Source organism: Leuciscus leuciscus (assembly GCF_965113295.1).
Source record: "Leuciscus leuciscus genome assembly, chromosome: 22".
NCBI classification, from domain to species: Eukaryota; Metazoa; Chordata; class Actinopteri; order Cypriniformes; family Leuciscidae; genus Leuciscus; species Leuciscus leuciscus.
Window position 1 is genome coordinate 17,716,260 of NC_138746.1, and position 17,758 is coordinate 17,734,017.

The window sequence follows — 17,758 nt, forward strand, 5'->3', positions numbered from 1 at the left end:
TAAGACAAAAATAACTCAAAAGAAACCCTCCTATATTACCTTTTATAACACTGATCTCACAATATACTTAGAATATCTTTTAAACATGAGATCACAAAACAAAAAGCTTATAAAAACAATACAAATTTTAAAGCTTTTCAAATACATATAACTGCCCTGATATTATAAACTTTAATTTCTGTATTTATTATTTATTTTTTGTTTTATTATTATTATGTACATTTATACTTTAGTTGTTGTTGTTATTCTTTGGTTTATACATTTTGAATTGTATTTACAGTGCCTTGTATTCATTTTGTTTTTTGTTGCATTGTAGGCTACTTAAAATGTTTGTAATTTAAATAAATAAATAAATAAAAAGCACAATATGTTATGTATACCATACGTAATAAGATATATTTCTAAAATCAAAACTTTCAATATTATAATATTATATATTATATGACGTTACTGTCACAAAAATAGCTTTAATGGTTCTGTTTTTTTTTTGTTTGTTTTTTAAGCAAGTCAGGAGGCTAATGAAATGAAACAGATGAGAATCATTTTCCCATCTAAAGTTGATTTTATTGTAATGTGATGAATCAGAAAAATAAACAAAAATAACATTCGCTTAGGCTGTTTTTTAAATGGACCAAAACAAAGTGAAACCAACGTAACAATTTGAAGTGACCAGACCACTGACATTGATAATAAATATTATTAAAAAAAAATATATAAGATGGCACCAAAAGACGACGTTCACTTGCAGAGCAAATTTAGCACGTTTATAGTTAACTCAACTGGGTAGCAATTGTGAACAATTTTAATAGAGAATTCAAAAATAATTTGGATTTCTTCACCACTACTACTAACCGGTTGGATGGTGTATTAGTGATATTGAAAGCTGATTGGCCTTGATATATGCGGAAAAGGGCCAATTTAATTATTAATTTATATGATGTCCGATTTATTCTCTCTTGTGCCTTTTTGCGCGCATTTTCCACGGGTTTTAATAATAAAACTGGTCTGAAAGAATGAAAATCATATTAAAGAAAACGTCAACATTAAGGTTGCAATTATTTAATAAATCAGAGTCGATGTGCGCGTGCATGCGTGATTCGAATTTTAGTTGCTATGTAGGTTATGAATTCTGACTGCATATATATTTACACTCGAACCGGTCGCTGTCTGGGCGTGCGTGCATGTTATGATTCGAATGTTAGTTGCTATGGCGACGCGTTTTATGAATTCTGCGATCTGCATGTATCTCTCTGCTCAACGATCGACCGCTGTCTGTTGGTTGAGAGACGAGGCGAATTAACAGACTGACTTTTGCGGAGAATTTTCTGGCCGAAACTTGATACTTTGAAGCTTTTCTGGATTTCTGAGAGGAGACTTATATACTTGAAGGACATCGGAGGATATATCCTTTTTGAAAAAAGGATATATAATTTAATTATATTATATAATTCATATAATTTCTGATAATACTTTTGTTTGATTTTTTTTTTCAGGGGAGTAACGTTATTTCTGAGGAGATTTCTATTGTATTGTATTGTATTGTATTGTCTTGTATTTTGTTTGTACCGATTTTATTGCAGTTTGGAGGAGGTTGGCGATGGCTCGTCGTAATTACATGATGGGCGAAAGAGGAAGTGAGTGCTTTAATTTTGTATTTATTTGTTATGGTGTGTTGTACAATGACTGACTGATCCCATTTGATCCCATTTATTTGATTCATTGCATGTGAAATAAACTTGAATTGAATTTGAGTAACTTAACTGAAGTAAAAATCTGTAATTGACCACAGACATTGATTACTGATTATTATGATTAAACTAACGTTATGTGATATGTGAAATATTCCATCCTAAGAGCACTCCAGATCCAGGAGAGCTGCTTTCGGTCAGACGGCTGGTCAGGAGGTTTGGAGGCCCGATTCTGATGACCGTGATCAGGATCCGCTGCCTAGAGATGGACAAAGTAAGTTACACAATTTCCTTACTTGAGTGAAAGTAAGTTACAGATACTTCTGGTCAAATATTACTCAGTTACAAGTAAAAGTTGAAAAGTCTGATTTTTACTTGAGTAAAAGTACAGAAGTACTTGTTTTTAAAAGTACTTAAGTATCAAAAGTAAAAAGTAAATGTCAATGCATTGTTTTATTATTGTTTGTAATACTTACAGTACCTTATGCCTCTGAATCTATGCCTGCCTACCTACCCACCCTCATATCAATATATAATTTATTTCTAGAACACAGTTCCTGTAGTGGGATTGAATGTGAGATTGAATAAGTGCTCTCAATAACGTCCACAATAGTTTCGGGCTGTTCCCTCAAATAGTGCCCTATTTAAAGATTTTTGGCTTTTAGGATGAATATGTCAGCCACTGTTATAAGCTAGTGTGCTCCAAAACAATGACAAAATGAGCATTTAAAAGACCAAACCCAACATTGAAAATGAAAGTCAGATTGATGTCAGAATCCAACTACTTTCTACTCAAGGACCTTGACAGAAATGTAACGTTAGTGGAGTAAAAAGTATGATACTTGTCTTTCAAATGTAGTGAAGTTAAAGTAAAATGTTTCCAGAAAAAATAGTACTCAAGTAAAGTACAGATACTCAAAAAGTGTACTTAAGTACAGTACTCAAATAAATGTACTTTGTTACTGTCCACCTCTGCCGCTGCCAGACCCGATCCAGATACAGAGCCAAGATCGTCCTGGATATTTACCTTCTCTGTCTTCTGAGTTTTCTGTTTCTGTGTCCACAGGTCAGGCTCACGGGGCGAGGGCGAAGCAGAACCCAGATGTTGGACGTCCGTCCACTTCATCTAACCACTCTCGCAGAGGTCAGAATAGGCTTTTAATAAAGATGTAATGGCTTAGTTTCTATTTCTATTTTCAATGGCTGATTTGTCAACTAAACCAACTAAAGTAACGATAACACTTTATTTTGATGGTCCCTTTTGAACATTCTGTCGACTATACGTAACTTTGTAACTACATGTCGACTAACTCTCATTAGAGCATCAGTAGACTCTCTCCTTACAAGTGCTTTCGAACTTCTTTCTGATCTGAATGGTATGTGGAAAACACTTGAGTTGAGGGAGGGAGAAAACACGCAACTGAATGCCTTTTCAAGCGTCTCAATACTTGAAAAACCACAGGAAACTACTTTTAAACACGAAATTACTTGATTTACAGAGGGTCTATTCGCACGTTTATAAACGTTAACGTTACATGAGGTAATTTTCCTGGAGCTTTTTACAGAAGGTAAAAGTCGCCGTAATCTTTACTGACATTGACCGAAATGATTACTGAGATGGCACATTCGGACGGGACTAAAATAACCGAGAAGCTCTTGTAATTATTACTTTACCCCACCTCTCCATGTCAGGTGAACACCAGCTGGTGCAGTAAACATTGCCTAGCTAACGTTAGCTGGCTACGATATCAGTACAGTAATATCAAAGATCCTTGCTCCTTCTCAATTATCTGGTAATATTCTATTCACAAAATACAACCAATAGTACGGTAATGTTAAAAGTAATCCCCCGGGCCCTATTTGCGATGGTCCGTCGATTAGAACAGGAAAATACTCCACAGTGCTCTAGCATCTTCACTGCTGCCACACAACGAAACTAGGAACACGACCGGTTTAAGATGGCGGCCGCATTTCTCAGTGCCCAGCGGCCAATAGGGCATCTAGTCTCTATATAATATCTATGGTTTGAACAAATCGGTTGAATAAATGACTCCAACAACTCGCTTATTAAGACAGTGACTTGCCGCCACCTACTGGTGGTTTTAGTTTCATATTTAAAGTATTCTTTAATTAAAACATTAAAAAACTATACAGTAAATCATTAAATAATTTTAAGATATCATCTAATTATTATCGACAAAACGTTGAAAATATCGAGACATATTTTTGTCAATATTGCGCACCCCTAATGTACGGTATTCATTTTGATTTCTTCAGGTCTTAAAAAGGTCTTAAAAAGCCTTAAATTTTACTTTAAAAATTGTGCAGGTACCCTGTAATACTCTAATGAGAGTTAGTAGACATGTAGGTGCAATTTTACTTGTAGACAACTGAATGTCTGTTGGGAGGAGCATTTTACTATTAAGATTTGAATAGTACAATGTAAGTTATATCATTATGTCATTGCTTAATTTGATGTCAGAGATGGGTCTAATAGTTGTTTTCATTAGTTTTTTCTTCATTTCAGAAAAAGCTCCAGAACGTCTTTGCCTGAGGATCTGGAAGGCTGCGAAGGGTCTTTTCAGCTGCTGTTCCGGTAGTGCTGTGACTGTTGTGGAGCCTTTTATGCCTGAACCATCATCACCCGCTCCAGATCACTCCGGCGTCAAGCCAAATCATGGTAAATCATTATTTCTCCAACATTATTTTCAACAGTATTATCTTGGTTTCCACTCAAAATAAGGCTTGTTTTTAGAGAATATTAATATTATTTCCCCCCATTATAATATTATTTTCTCGACCAGCACTGGATCCAGCAAGCTAGTAATTTGTCTTTTACATTTTTTTCATTATTTTTAAACTTTATTAAAGGAGACATTTCAATTGATACAAAAAGCTTTTAAGAATATATTTTGGTGACCCAATAGGTAAAATACACTTAAAAAGGTCAGAGGGACTCAAATCATACCGGTTTCGTGGAATGACTCAAATGGTAGGACTTGTATGTAGCACAGCATATCAGCATTACTGGGCTTGTAATGGGCTCTCGGTGCACAGGATGCTTATATGTGACCCTGGACCACAAAATCAGACTTATGTGTAATTTTTTTTTAATTGAGATTTATACATCATCTGAAAGCTGAATACATAATATTTCCATTGATATTAGGTTTGTTAGGATATGACAATATTTGGCCTAGATACAACTATTTGAAAATCTGGAAACTGAGGGTGCAGAAAAATCGAAATATTGAGAAAATCGCCTTTAAAGTTGTCCATTTCTATAGGCGATTGTGCTGCATCCACTCACAAAAATACATTTTTTATATATTTAAGGTGGGAAATTTACAAAATATCTTCATGGATCATGATCTTTACTTAATATCCTGATGATTTTTGGCATAAAAGAAAAATCGATAATTTTGACCCATACAATGTTTTGTTGGCTATTGCCACAAATATACCCGTGCTACTTAAGACTGGTTTTGTGATCCAGGGTCACATATTTGAAACTTTGCTAGAGATGAAGAATGTTTTTTACAAAATAGAGAAGATGGTGCTCTAGAAAACATCATTGTTATATTGTCCCAGCAGCATACGACCAGCGGCGCTGGTTAACCATCTTTTTACCACAGTATTTGCTGTAAAACCATAGAAACTAACACAATGAACCATGGTTTTACTACAACAATTATGGTTTATCTATGATTGTTGTAATAAAACCGTATCTACAAATTTAACCATGGGTAAATTATACTAAACTATAGTAAGTTATGATTACCATACTTTTACTTTAGGTTTACTGCAATATAAAACTATAAGTTGAACCATGGTTTGAACAAAAATATTAACAACATGGATACAGTTTTACCATAGTAATACCATAGATCTAGTACTTTTCACAATACATATAGTTTCAAAGCCACTTTAAGGTTACAATCATAAAATATCCTTTAATCTGCCAGAAGTGACTGTGACACAACAAAGAAATGTCCATATGGAAATAGCGATAATACAAGTCAGGACTTTAAAGTCATGTTCAGTAAATAGACAAAATTAAGCTGTACTTCAACATTTTTAAGGGCAAGTTCGCAGATTTTTTGCATCTGCACAAACTCGCTAGATCAGAAATCCAACATGGTGGCCATTTGCAACGAGCCCATTTCTCTAGTGTTCTTGGAACATGAACTAGTGAATCATTGAGCTGTAATCTGTGCTAATAAAACAGATGTTTCTAATCAATATTTGTTGTTTGCAGAAAAAAAGAGAAAAGGGAAGAACTTCCTCTGGAGAGGATGTAAGGCTGCGAAACGTTCCTTCCAAACCCTGAAAACCGAAGTGTTTCCTCTTGAGGCTGAGCAGGAATCACAGGTTCATCCATACACATCCAGCGTAGAGTCGCTAGCCGGCACAGATGGTGAGTCTCCAGTTATTACCACCCTGATTCATGGCCATTTCAGCCTGATGTTTCTGGTGTTAGTCTTCATTTTTCCTGCTCTACTCCTGTTGGCTCCTCAAATATGCATTTAAATGTTTTGTTTGTTTGTTTTGTTAAACACCATTTTAAAAACCCATATATTTATGTAGTGAAGTCTGATGGTTGAGAATTCTTTCTGTTTTTCTTTTTGTTACATTTTTACTGAACTGTACTGTAAATGTGTATTATGGTGTGACATAAAAAAAACTAAGAAAAATAATACTCCTAATACAAATAGCATGAGAGATATTTATTTTCATTGTTAGACACTTATTTTCATATAGTGTTTATGTAGTGTAGGAACGGATTATGTCATGGTTGTGCCCTGGGCATGGATGTGTTTGGGTTCCTGTCATAGTTTTAACAAATATGCCTTGTATAATTTGTAAAAAAAAAAATTAATTATAACATGATAACATTTTTATTGTAATTATAACAAAATATAAAATATCTTCCACTTAAAACAATAATACATGTTAAATAAAAAAAAAACAAATTATAACGAATAGGCCGTAACGTTTTCCAGCTCTGGGAGAGACTGCGACATCAAACATATACTATCATACTGTATAGTACAAGGTTTAAAACATTTAAATAGACACATCAAGTAGTGTGAATGTGTGTGATTCAGTAGCTTATAGTTGAGATTAGGCTCTTGACAAGCGATTTCTGAGAGACGCACAGAGAGACGGCAGTGCGGCTGGTTGGTTTCATTCATAGCCTATAGTTCACACTCATTTGTGTATCATATAGTGGTTTAAAAAGTTTAAATAGACTCTTCAAGTAGTGTGAATGTGTGTGATTCAGTAGCTTATAGTTGAGATTAGGCTCTTGTCAAAAGAAAAGTAGAAAATGTGCAGTATGTAGTATTTTCAAGTATTTTATTTGATCGGCTGTTATTGATAAAGCTCTGATTTCTGAGACTCATAAGGCAGCGCGATTGATTTGTGATCATGCTGTGCTCATTTCAGTCATAGAGTTCACACTCGTTCACATCACACACTCATTATTGAGTAGTTTATTAGAGGTTTATACAGAGCTCTCAAATTGTATCAAGAGTTTGGAGTGAGATCTGTTAGGGGACGAGCCACCCACATATTTGCAGCAGCGGCCCCTCTGCCCCACCAAATTCGCTTCAATTTTTGCTAGCAGTTCAATTTTACCTATTGTTCATAATTGACCAGCATAAATGGAAATTATAACAATTGGTAAATCTGATAATTGCAATATACTCCACTGTTCTTTAAGAATATTTTGAGATAAAAACACATCTTCTTTTATGCCAGGTCCCTCCAAGATGAAGCAAACGCCGGACAGAAATCCTGTGGATCCTGAGCTGCCTCCTGTGCCAGATGCCTCCAGTTGTGATCTGGATGACAGTGAGTCATTATTACCTTTGTTTCATGAAATTTCTGCCATCTGTTATTTTCTACTTTTCTACTAGGCTATAATTCTCATACTCTGACATCACGTAAAGTAACTTTGAAATTCCAGAAGATCAGAAATCAAAAGACTGAAGTCTTTTAAGATTCTTTAAATGGATATTTTATTTTTATTTTATGTATTTCTGTGCTATAGTTTATTTTTAAATGTAGTTATATTTGTATGTTTACAGTAGGCATAATTCATGGCCATTTCAGCCTGATGTTTCTGGTGTTAGTCTTCATTTTTCCTTCTCTACTCTTGTTGGCTCCTCAAATATGCATTTAAATGTTTTGTTTGTTTGTTTTGTTAAACACCATTTTAAAAACCCATATATTTATGTAGTGAAGTCTGATGGTTGAGAATTTTTTCTGTTTTTCTTTTTGTTACATTTTTACTGAACTGTACTGTAAATGTGTCTTATGGTGTGACATAACAAAAATTATGAAAAAAAAATCTCATAATAATATACAAATAGCATGAGAAAGATTTATCTTCATTGTTTGACACTTATTGTCCAAAATGTTTTCTTATACTGAAGTATTAGGAGTTCCTTCCACTGGAACTAAGGGGCCAAGCCCAACCCCTGTAAAACAACCCCACACCATAATAACTATAAGCAATATAGGAAACTATAAGCAAAATTCTTTAGTATAAATATATATTTTTAAAATGTATATATATATATATATATTTGTATGCTCCTCGAATGTGTTGGAGTATTTCACCAGTCATTCTCGTCATCCTCAGGTTCATTCCTCTCTGAGGTCCATGTCGAGAGGAGATGTAGAGATTCGTTGAGTCTGAGCAGCCGAGGCTCGAACAGCGTCTATGGATTGGAGAGCCCAAACCAACAGGGTTTGTCCAGGTCCGACAACCTCGAAGGGTTTCTGTGTCCTCCGCTGCCGGGTCCAGTTCCTGTCGAGCCAACAGAGACTTCAGATGGTATATTTAGTATAAATATATATTTCTAAAATGTAAAAAAATATATATATATATATATATTTGTATGGTCCTCGAATGTGTTGGAGTATTTCACCAGTCATTCTCGTCATCCTCAGGTTCATTCCTCTCTGAGGTCCATGTCGAGAGGAGATGTAGAGATTCGTTGAGTCTGAGCAGCCGAGGCTCGAACAGCGTCTATGGATTGGAGAGCCCAAACCAACAGGGTTTGTCCAGGTCCGACAACCTCGAAGGGTTTCTGTGTCCTCCGCTGCCGGGTCCAGTTCCTGTCGAGCCAACAGAGACTTCAGATGGTATATTTAGTATAAATATATATTTCTAAAATGTATAAATATATATATATATATATATATATATATATATATATTTGTATGGTCCTCGAATGTGTTGGAATATTTCACCAGTATCAGCCTTTTCACTGTTTGTATCACTCCGCTTGTCTGTGTTTGCGCAACTTGTATCATTAAGCCAGTAGGTGGCGACAAATGACTGTCTTTATGAGTGAACTATTGAAATTTAATTAGTGCCAAAACATTGATTAATTCAAGAAAGAAACGAGTTGCTGAAACCAATCTTTAATGCTAATATATAAATTGCTCATTTGCCTCTGGACACAAAAAGATTGCACTTGTGTTTGATTGAAATGTAACTTCTATGCAAAATAATCCTTGAAAGATTTCTTATTTAAGGCCATTCCTGTTTGGAACATGTGATTGTGTATTGTCAACAATAAGCAGAAACATTCTGCATTTCCATTTTGTAGTGTGGATCATTCATTTCAACATTTATCCTCATTCTCATGTTTAAGAATCTGTTATCTGCTTGACAAATAATGTATGCTACTGCCCACTGACATGCTTTTAAAGCTATTGTTATTCAATGTGTGAAATTTTCCATCCTCAGACCGCTCCAGATCCAGGAGAGCTGCTTTCTCTAAGAGGACGGTGGATGACCGTGACCGTGATCAGGATCCGCACCTGGCTCACGGGACGAGGGCGAAGCAGAACCCAGATGATAGAGGTCAGAATAGGCTTTTAATAAAGAAGTAATGGCTTAGTTTCTATTTCTATTTTCAATGGCTGATTTGTCATTGAAAATAGAAAGTTAAACCAACTAAAGTAACGGTAATACTTTATTTTGATGGTCCCTTTTGAACATTCTGTCGACTATAAGTAACTTTGCAACTACATGTCAACTAACTCTCATTAGAGCATTAGTAGACTCTCTGCTTAATATCTGCAAACTCTTTATTGTGATGCTCCTCCAACAAACACTCTACTGACTATAAGTAACTTTACAACTACATGTCAACTTATTCTCACCCTAACCCTACCAGTCTACTAATACTCTACTAATACTCTAATGAGAGTTAGTAGACTTGTAGGTGCAGTGTCACTTATAGTCAACAGAATGTGTTAAAGGGACCATCAAAATAAAGTGAAACCTATTTTTTTTTAGAAATGTTTTAATTGGACGTTCATCTAAAATTTTCAGAACATACCGAGCATGTTCAAAAGTAACGTTCCCATATTGCAAAATTATAAAATAGAATGTTCCTTTAACCAAGAAAAAACATTTTTGAAACGTTGAAAAAACTGGACGTTTTGAATGTTTAGGGAACATTTAGAAATAAAGTTTTCTTCATTTAATGGGAATGTTAGCTAAACGCTCTCAATAAGGCACGAACTCGATGGCACTTGCGCTGTCTGACACACACCAGAAACACACGCACAGAAAGCCACTTCTCAGACAGCATACGATCCAGAAAATAATTATATTTCACCACTTATTTCTCTTGAATTGTCAAATACACGCAAAATCGTCAAAATGGCTGTCGTGCCGAGCATTACAGAGTCGGTTATGTCATAAATAAGACATTGCTATGCATTTAATAAAAGTCAATGCTTAATATAATATAAATATATTTTAAGATATGGCCCATATGATCTTTGCCATTACCAGAACTGAGACACATGTGCCAGAGTTGGTCAAATGAAGCCTGGGAATGTATGTTTTCTTTTTAATAAAAGATCAGATAAAATAAGAAAAATAACTTTATCGTTGACACGGAATCACCAGGCTCTGCCCTCGTAATCGAGATAATTGTGAAATAAAATGACTATAATTATTAATATTGTGAATTGAAATAAGATGTTGGGACATTTATGCAGGCATTAAGCAGAAGTCAGGGGGATAGTGTGAAAAATCCCATTACTTTAGATTTGTAACATTACAGATAAGAATTTAACAGTAAAATGTAAGTTATGTCATTATATCATTGCTTAATTTGACATGTGTGTGTCTAATAGTTGTTTTCAATTGTTTTTTCTTTTCAATTCTTTTCATATCATTATTTCTTATTCTTCTATTATTTTAAACAGTATTATCTTGTTTTCCACTCAAAGTAAGGCTTGTTTTTAGAGAATATTAAAATTATTTCCCCCATTATAATATTATTTTCTCGACCAGCACTGATATTTAAAACAAACAAAACAAACAATGGATCTAGCAAGCTAATAATTGTCTCATATTTTTCTGTTTGTTTTTCAGAGTTCTTTGAGTCTCTCTATAACGTGGGAGAGATGATTGGATCCGGAGGATTTGGCAAGGTGTTCCTGGGAACACGCAGATTTGATGGCAAAAAGGTCAATCTTACTTAATTGTACAAACATTTTGCTCTTGCAAAACACATTTAAAACAATGTACAGATGGTTTAATACTTAGTGCAAGGTCAGGCGCTTGAATACTGTTAATGTTACTGAAACTGGGTTTTTGTTTTGCAGGTTGCCATCAAGCGGATACGCAAGATAGACAACGATCGTTATCTTAATATTGTAAGTTGGCCAAAATCTGAATGTGTATTGAGTTGTTTAAGTGCAGATTACTGTAGTTAATACACCTGTAGGCAGTGTTGGGAAAGTTCACTTTCTACATGAACTAGTTCAAAGTTCAGTTCACAATTTTAAAATGAACTAGTTCAGTTCATAGTTCATACTCAAAATTTTACTCTGAGTTCACAGTTCCAAAAATGAACTAGTTCATAGTTCTTTTTTTCCATGTTGCTGCGAGATATAATTTTTCAAAATGATTGCCACTGCCCATATAGAACCACAGACAATTATTTTATCAGTTTTAACACTGAAGCTATGCGTCAGATTTTTCCCATCCTCACCGACCTTGTCATAAAACTTGTTTAAATGATCATACGACGCCTCCTTGCTGCTTTTCGTTTTGATTTGTAACGTAAGTGATGAGTCGTTCATGAACGATCCATTCATTGCGTTTGTCACGTGACAAATGAACGAAAGACTCGGAAGGTAAAGTAATTATTTATGTTCCCTGTAAACGATTTTTGACTGCATTATAATGATTTCTTAATTCAGAATATGATCAAGATTGCGTAGGTGGATGTGTTCTGGGAATTTGCCAGTTAATAGTATAACATTTAAAGCCCATTAAATGAATGAAATGACTCGAAAAAAGATTTGTTCATTTTGATGAACGAGATCGAACAAGAGAGTCAGTAGACACTGGTGGCTGGTGTTGCCAGATTGGGTGTTTTTTCCACTACATATTAAAGGGTTAGTTCACCCAAAAATGAAAATTCTGTCAGTAATCACTCACCCTCATGTTGTTCCAACCCCGTAAGACTTTCGTTCATCTTCGGAACACAAATTAAGATATTTGTGATGAAATCTGAGAGCTGGCTCACTCATCCATAGGCTTCTATGGGTCAGATAAAATTTGTTTTCTTCAGATTTTTACCCAGCTAACCTTCCATCTGCTACTTCTCTCTAGCCTGGGAATCCCAAACCTCTCGTTACAGAAGTGGCGCTGCTGATGATGATGAGGCAAGAACCCATAAGCCCCTTCGTCATACAGCTATACGAGTGGTTTGAAGATCCTAGAGGTTTCACTCTGGTTATGGAGTATCCCAAACCCTACGAGAACTTGCTGGACCTCATCACTCGTTTTCATCATTTGTCTGAAGCAACAGCATGGGTCATCATGAGACAGGCTGTGCTGGCAGTGCAACACTGCATCCATCGTGGCGTTTTCCATAATGACATTCATGCGCAGAATTTCCTGTTGAAGACAGCCCCGCTACAGCTCAAGCTGATAGACTTTGGCTGCGGTCAGCTGTTTAGTAGCGATGGCTACAACAGCAAAATATACATTGGTGAGCATTCTGGGAGTGTGGAAACCTGAATGTAGTGACTTACTAATTATTTGATGCTTTAAAAAAAAAAGCTCAACAATGTGCAAATGTCTTTCTTCCAGGAGTTACGGATTACTGCCCACCTGAAGTCTTGACAGAGCCTCGCTTCCACGCCGTCCCTGCAAATGTCTGGTCTCTAGGAGTGTTGCTGTACCAGATGGTGAACGGATGTTCTCCTTTTCACGATAGAACGGAAATCACACGAGCCAAAGTTACATTTAAGAACCCCGAATTATCCAAAGGTGAGTGAATAATATTGATAACATAGATAAACACACACATAAAGCAAAGGCTTTGTACAGAAACAGTTAAAGGTGAAGTATGTAAGATGTTTTATATATAGCTCAACGTATAGCGAGAGTTTGGCGCGAGAGCCGTGGGAAAAGAAATGCCGCTTTAGTGACAGAAGTGAAAGCCAAAATTCACTGCATTTATTCTTTCAAAGATTAAACAGCTCATGAACACGTCAAAGTGAACAGAGCATTGTGATGCGGAAAGGCACATTTTCATAAAGACAAGCGCAACACAGCTGAAATTATTACTAATATGTTGGACCTGAAACATGCCTTCACATGAACCAGTAAGAGCTGCGTTTGTGATGTTTGAGTCGGGGAAGACGCGATGCACGGAAGAAGGGGCCTTTGCAAGAAAATATGTAATATATGTAAAAAATATATATATTTTTGAAAATATGCTTTATTTTGTCATTTATTCCACTCGCTGCCACTAGTGTCGCAGAAACGACATACTTCACTTTTAAACTAACGATAAGGAACATTTTACAGTATATTAATCATGTTTTAGATGCTGTTTTCAAAAATGCCAGGTCACATGGTCATGACTAACCAGCTCTCTCCTTATTGTACAGAATGCAGGGATCTGATTAGCCAGTGTCTAGCGCGGGATCCATCTAAACGCCCGACGTTAGAGCAGATGTTACAACATCAATGGATTAGTAATGGTCTACAGTAGATTGGAGAAGTTCAGGAGATTCACTCCCATCAGTTTCAGGTGTGAGGAAGTGTAACAGGCAGAGAAGGATTATTATCTTTTGTCTTAAATTCTGGATTATTTGTAGTGAGATTTTCAAATGTGTGTTCATTGTAATGTTCTTGTTATAGTCAAGTCACCTTCATTTATATAGCGCTTGATACTATACAGATTGTTTTAAAGCGGCTTCACTGTAGTAAACAGGAGAATAACAGAATCAGTGAACCAAGCAGATTTCAATTCTGTTCTAGCTCTAAAAAATCATTCATGAGTGACTTGTTCATATCATCTTTCTTTGTATTGGATAGGAAATCACAGCTCACAGGCGGCTGCTCTGCGCGGGTGTGTCCGACTACCACGTACCCGGCCGTCAGCGGAGTTTTCTGCACCACGGACTAGTTCGCCGGTTAGCAACCTACAATGCTCTGACAAGAGGTTTGTGTTTAAAAACTCTGGCCAACCAGCTTCTCATCAGCCATTGTCTTTCTCCATCCGAACTATTATTTTTCACCGGTGGGTAACTGATGTTAAAGCAAATGACTCTGATGAAAATTAAAATAAGTCTAAATACGTTTTAAGTGCATCAAGACTTTTAATAACTATTCTCCTGTTTATTGGAAATGTTGAGCTAAATCCCGGGCCTGACTCAAATACTTTTTTGACAACTTTAGGCATATTGCATTTGTGGGGACTATATGCATTTGCAAACTATACCAGATTTCTTACCGCTGTACCGCAACACAGCGTATGTTTTTACCGATAACTCGCAAATATTTTCCCCATTCTAGACTTCCAACCCCGATTATCTTTACTCCCCCATTTTTTCCGATCTTACCCTCTGAAGTATCTTCTTCTAGTCCTTTAGTCAAAACAGTTAAAGTACAAAGAAGAAGACCTCATCCAAGAAAAAGTCCAACTAATTTAAGTCAACTCGGTAGCACCAGAGGCTTTAAGATTTGCCATTTAAACACCCGAAGCCTTGTTCCCAAACTAGACGAATTTAAAATCTTGCTTGCGCAGTCGAAAGCACATGTAATGGCAATCTCTGAATCATGGTTAACTCCTAATATTCCAGATTCTTTTATGAATTGTATCGTAAAGACCGCATTAGCAAGACCGGCGGCGGAGAAACTTTAATATCAAAGTTTGAAACCGAAACTGAAACCTTAAAACTGATCGTACATTTTACACCTCAACATGCAATTACCATTATTGTCACCTACAAATCCCCTAATGTCAGTGAAAGTTCTTATCTATCTCACCTTTCTGACATAATTAAATCTGTTACATCAAAGGAGCTTGTAATTCTGGGCGATATCAACCTTGACTGGAATGATAGCTCATCAAAATCTTTAAAAGCTATTGTAATGAAACTCGGACTGTATCAATTAATTAAGGATCCAACAAGAATTGGCAAAACACGCAGCTCCATTTTCACATTTAGCTCCTAAACTCTGGAATGGCCTTCCTGATATTGTTCGAGGCTCAGACTCGCTGTCCCAGTTTAAAACTAGATTAAAGACACATCTCTTTAGCCAAGCATTCACATAATACTTACCTTTTATTCTACAGTTGAAGAGACGACGCGACGCCTGTGAAGAGACGACTCGACGCCTGGGAAGAGACGACGCGACGCCCGGGAAGAGACGACGCGACACCTGGGAAGAGACGACTCGACGCCTGGGAAGAGACGACGCGACGCCTGGGAAGAGACGACGCGACGCCTGGGAAGAGAAGACGCGACGCCTGGGAAGAGAAGATGCGACACCTGGGAAGAGAAGACGCGACGCCTGGGAAGAGACGACGCGACGCCTGGGAAGAGACGACGCGACGCCTGGGAAGAGAAGACGCGACGCCTGGGAAGAGACGACGCGACGCCTGGGAAGAGACGACGCGACGCCTGTGAAAATTTATACATGATTAAACAACTGTAGTTTTGTATTTTTGTATCAGACTTTCTATCTTTCCTACTAACTGGAAAACAGCACAAATTACTCCAACTTTAAATCTGATGATCACACCCTTGTTTCTGTCATGAATTTGAGGATGAACCCAAGCGCAGACATGATGCTTGACACACAGTTTATTTATGGACAAAAAACAGGGAAAACAAATCCCACAAGGGGGCAAAACATGGACAGGACAAGGAGTGACTAAACTAAACTAAGACTTGACAGATAACTAGACGATAAACCAACAGCAAATACAGAATCAGAACTTTCTCTAGACAATACTCTTGCCAGGATACTCACAAGGTAAGATAGGCAAGGCAAGTTTATTTATATAGCACATTTCATACACAATGGCAACTCAAAGTGCTTTACATAGAAGAAATTAAAATAATAAAAAGAAATAAGAATAATTAAAACAGTTTAGAAAAATAAAATAAAATGCAGTACTTTGAAGTAATAAAGAATATTATTATAGATCTTTCCTTCAAAAGGATTCCCTTAAGACTTAAATCTTTCAACCTTCTTTTAACCTTCAATCTTCTTACGACTTCCATCTATCAACTTTCCTTTAACTTTCTTTTCTCCCTCATTTACTCGCACGTTCACATTCTTTCTCAGACGAAAACTTTAATATCATCATTTAAATACTGTTCTACTTTCAAACCCACATTAATACACGTCACTTTCACATTATCACTTTCTTTTACACCTTCTGAGTGGGCATTTACAGTTACGGGCTAAATGCCCTGCTGACCATAATTAAAACCCTCTCTGTCACCTTGCCTATAGTTTGATCATTGAGCTTACTTTTGAAAGCAAAACAAACAGTCGGACGAACAGCGGCACAGTGCTCATTCAGTAAATGCATAGCTAAACAGAAGTGTTTTGAGTCTGGATTTGAATGTGACCACTGTAGGAGCACATCTGATCTCTTCTGGAAGCTGGTTCCAGCTGCGGCTGGCATAATAGCTAAAAGCAGACTCGCCATGTTTAGAGTGAACCCTTGGTATATTTCTAGCTGATATGATCTGAGTGATCTGTTGGGTTTATATTCAGTGAGCAAATCAGTAATATATTGAGGTCCTAGGCCATTGAATGATTTATATACCAGTAATAATACTTTAAAATCAATCCTAAATCTAACTGGGAGCCAGTGTAAAGACCTGAGGACTGGTGTGATATGTTCATATTTCCTGGTTCTGCTCAGAATACTAGCGGCAGCGTTCTGTATGAGCTGCAACTGTCTTATGGCCTTTTTGGGAAGGCCAGTGAGGAGTCCATTACAATAATCCACCCTGCTGGTGATGAAAGCATGCACAAGTTTCTCTAAGTCTTGTCTGGAAACAAAGCATCTAATTCTTGCAATATTTTTTATTTAAGCTCAATCTTACTGTACTACGGCAGAGAAACACGGAAACGCATAGACCTGGCATGAATATAACATCTTCTCAGAGTTTCTCTCCTGACATATAAGAATAAAGATTTTTCTTGCCAAGATAACTGGTGTCCAGTCCCGTGAATCAAATAATAACGGGGAAAAGGCTTAATTCCAAGTCTACAGCATCAAATATAATTTACAAAAGTAAAGTCTACTTTAAAGGTGACATATTATGCCCCTTTTCACAAGATGTTATATAAATCTATGGTGTCCCCAGAATGTGTCTGTGACATTTCAGCTCAAAATACCCCCAGATCATTTATTATAGCTTGTCAAATTTGACCCTTTTTGGGTGTACCTGAGTAACAAACGCATGTCATTCAGTGAAATGCCACAACACATTCAGCCTATATTGTTAGATTTTTTGAAAAATAAGTAGATGTTGTGAATAATTGTGATTAACTTTGCTGGTCAAGCTCATTCAATAGTTGAATCACTTATATTTCCCACAGGGGGCGCCATAACTAAAACAACTATACAAAACAATACATTGTTGAGTGACATTTAAACTAGAAGCAGAACACTCCCCGCCAGACATCCTAAGGATGTCTCATTTAAGTCTTAATTTTCCTTAGGGAACAGAAGAACAACCTCTGTAATTGGTCTGAG

The 17,758-nt window shown here is 36.4% G+C and overlaps 1 protein-coding gene and 1 long non-coding RNA gene across 2 annotated transcripts; both read left to right on the forward strand.

Moving 5' to 3' along the window:
• Positions 1-1,585: 1,585 nt before the first annotated feature.
• On the forward strand, positions 1,586-12,759 carry LOC309486902 (uncharacterized protein; the record flags this gene model as incomplete). The annotated part of the gene is made up of 12 exons (XM_082154370.1): positions 1,586-1,634; positions 1,855-1,962; positions 2,755-2,832; positions 4,216-4,368; positions 5,947-6,105; positions 7,452-7,544; positions 8,338-8,532; positions 8,649-8,843; positions 9,454-9,570; positions 11,101-11,195; positions 11,334-11,384; positions 12,349-12,759. The coding sequence occupies exons 1-12, from the start codon at positions 1,598-1,600 to the stop codon at positions 12,757-12,759; spliced, it is 1,692 nt and encodes a 563-aa protein (XP_082010496.1). The 5' UTR covers positions 1,586-1,597.
• A 547-nt stretch (positions 12,760-13,306) lies between these two features.
• On the forward strand, positions 13,307-15,408 carry LOC309486407. Its single transcript, XR_014201529.1, has 3 exons — positions 13,307-13,780; positions 14,068-14,194; positions 15,332-15,408. It is a non-coding gene; the product is annotated as an uncharacterized lncRNA (long non-coding RNA).
• Positions 15,409-17,758: the final 2,350 nt, after the last annotated feature.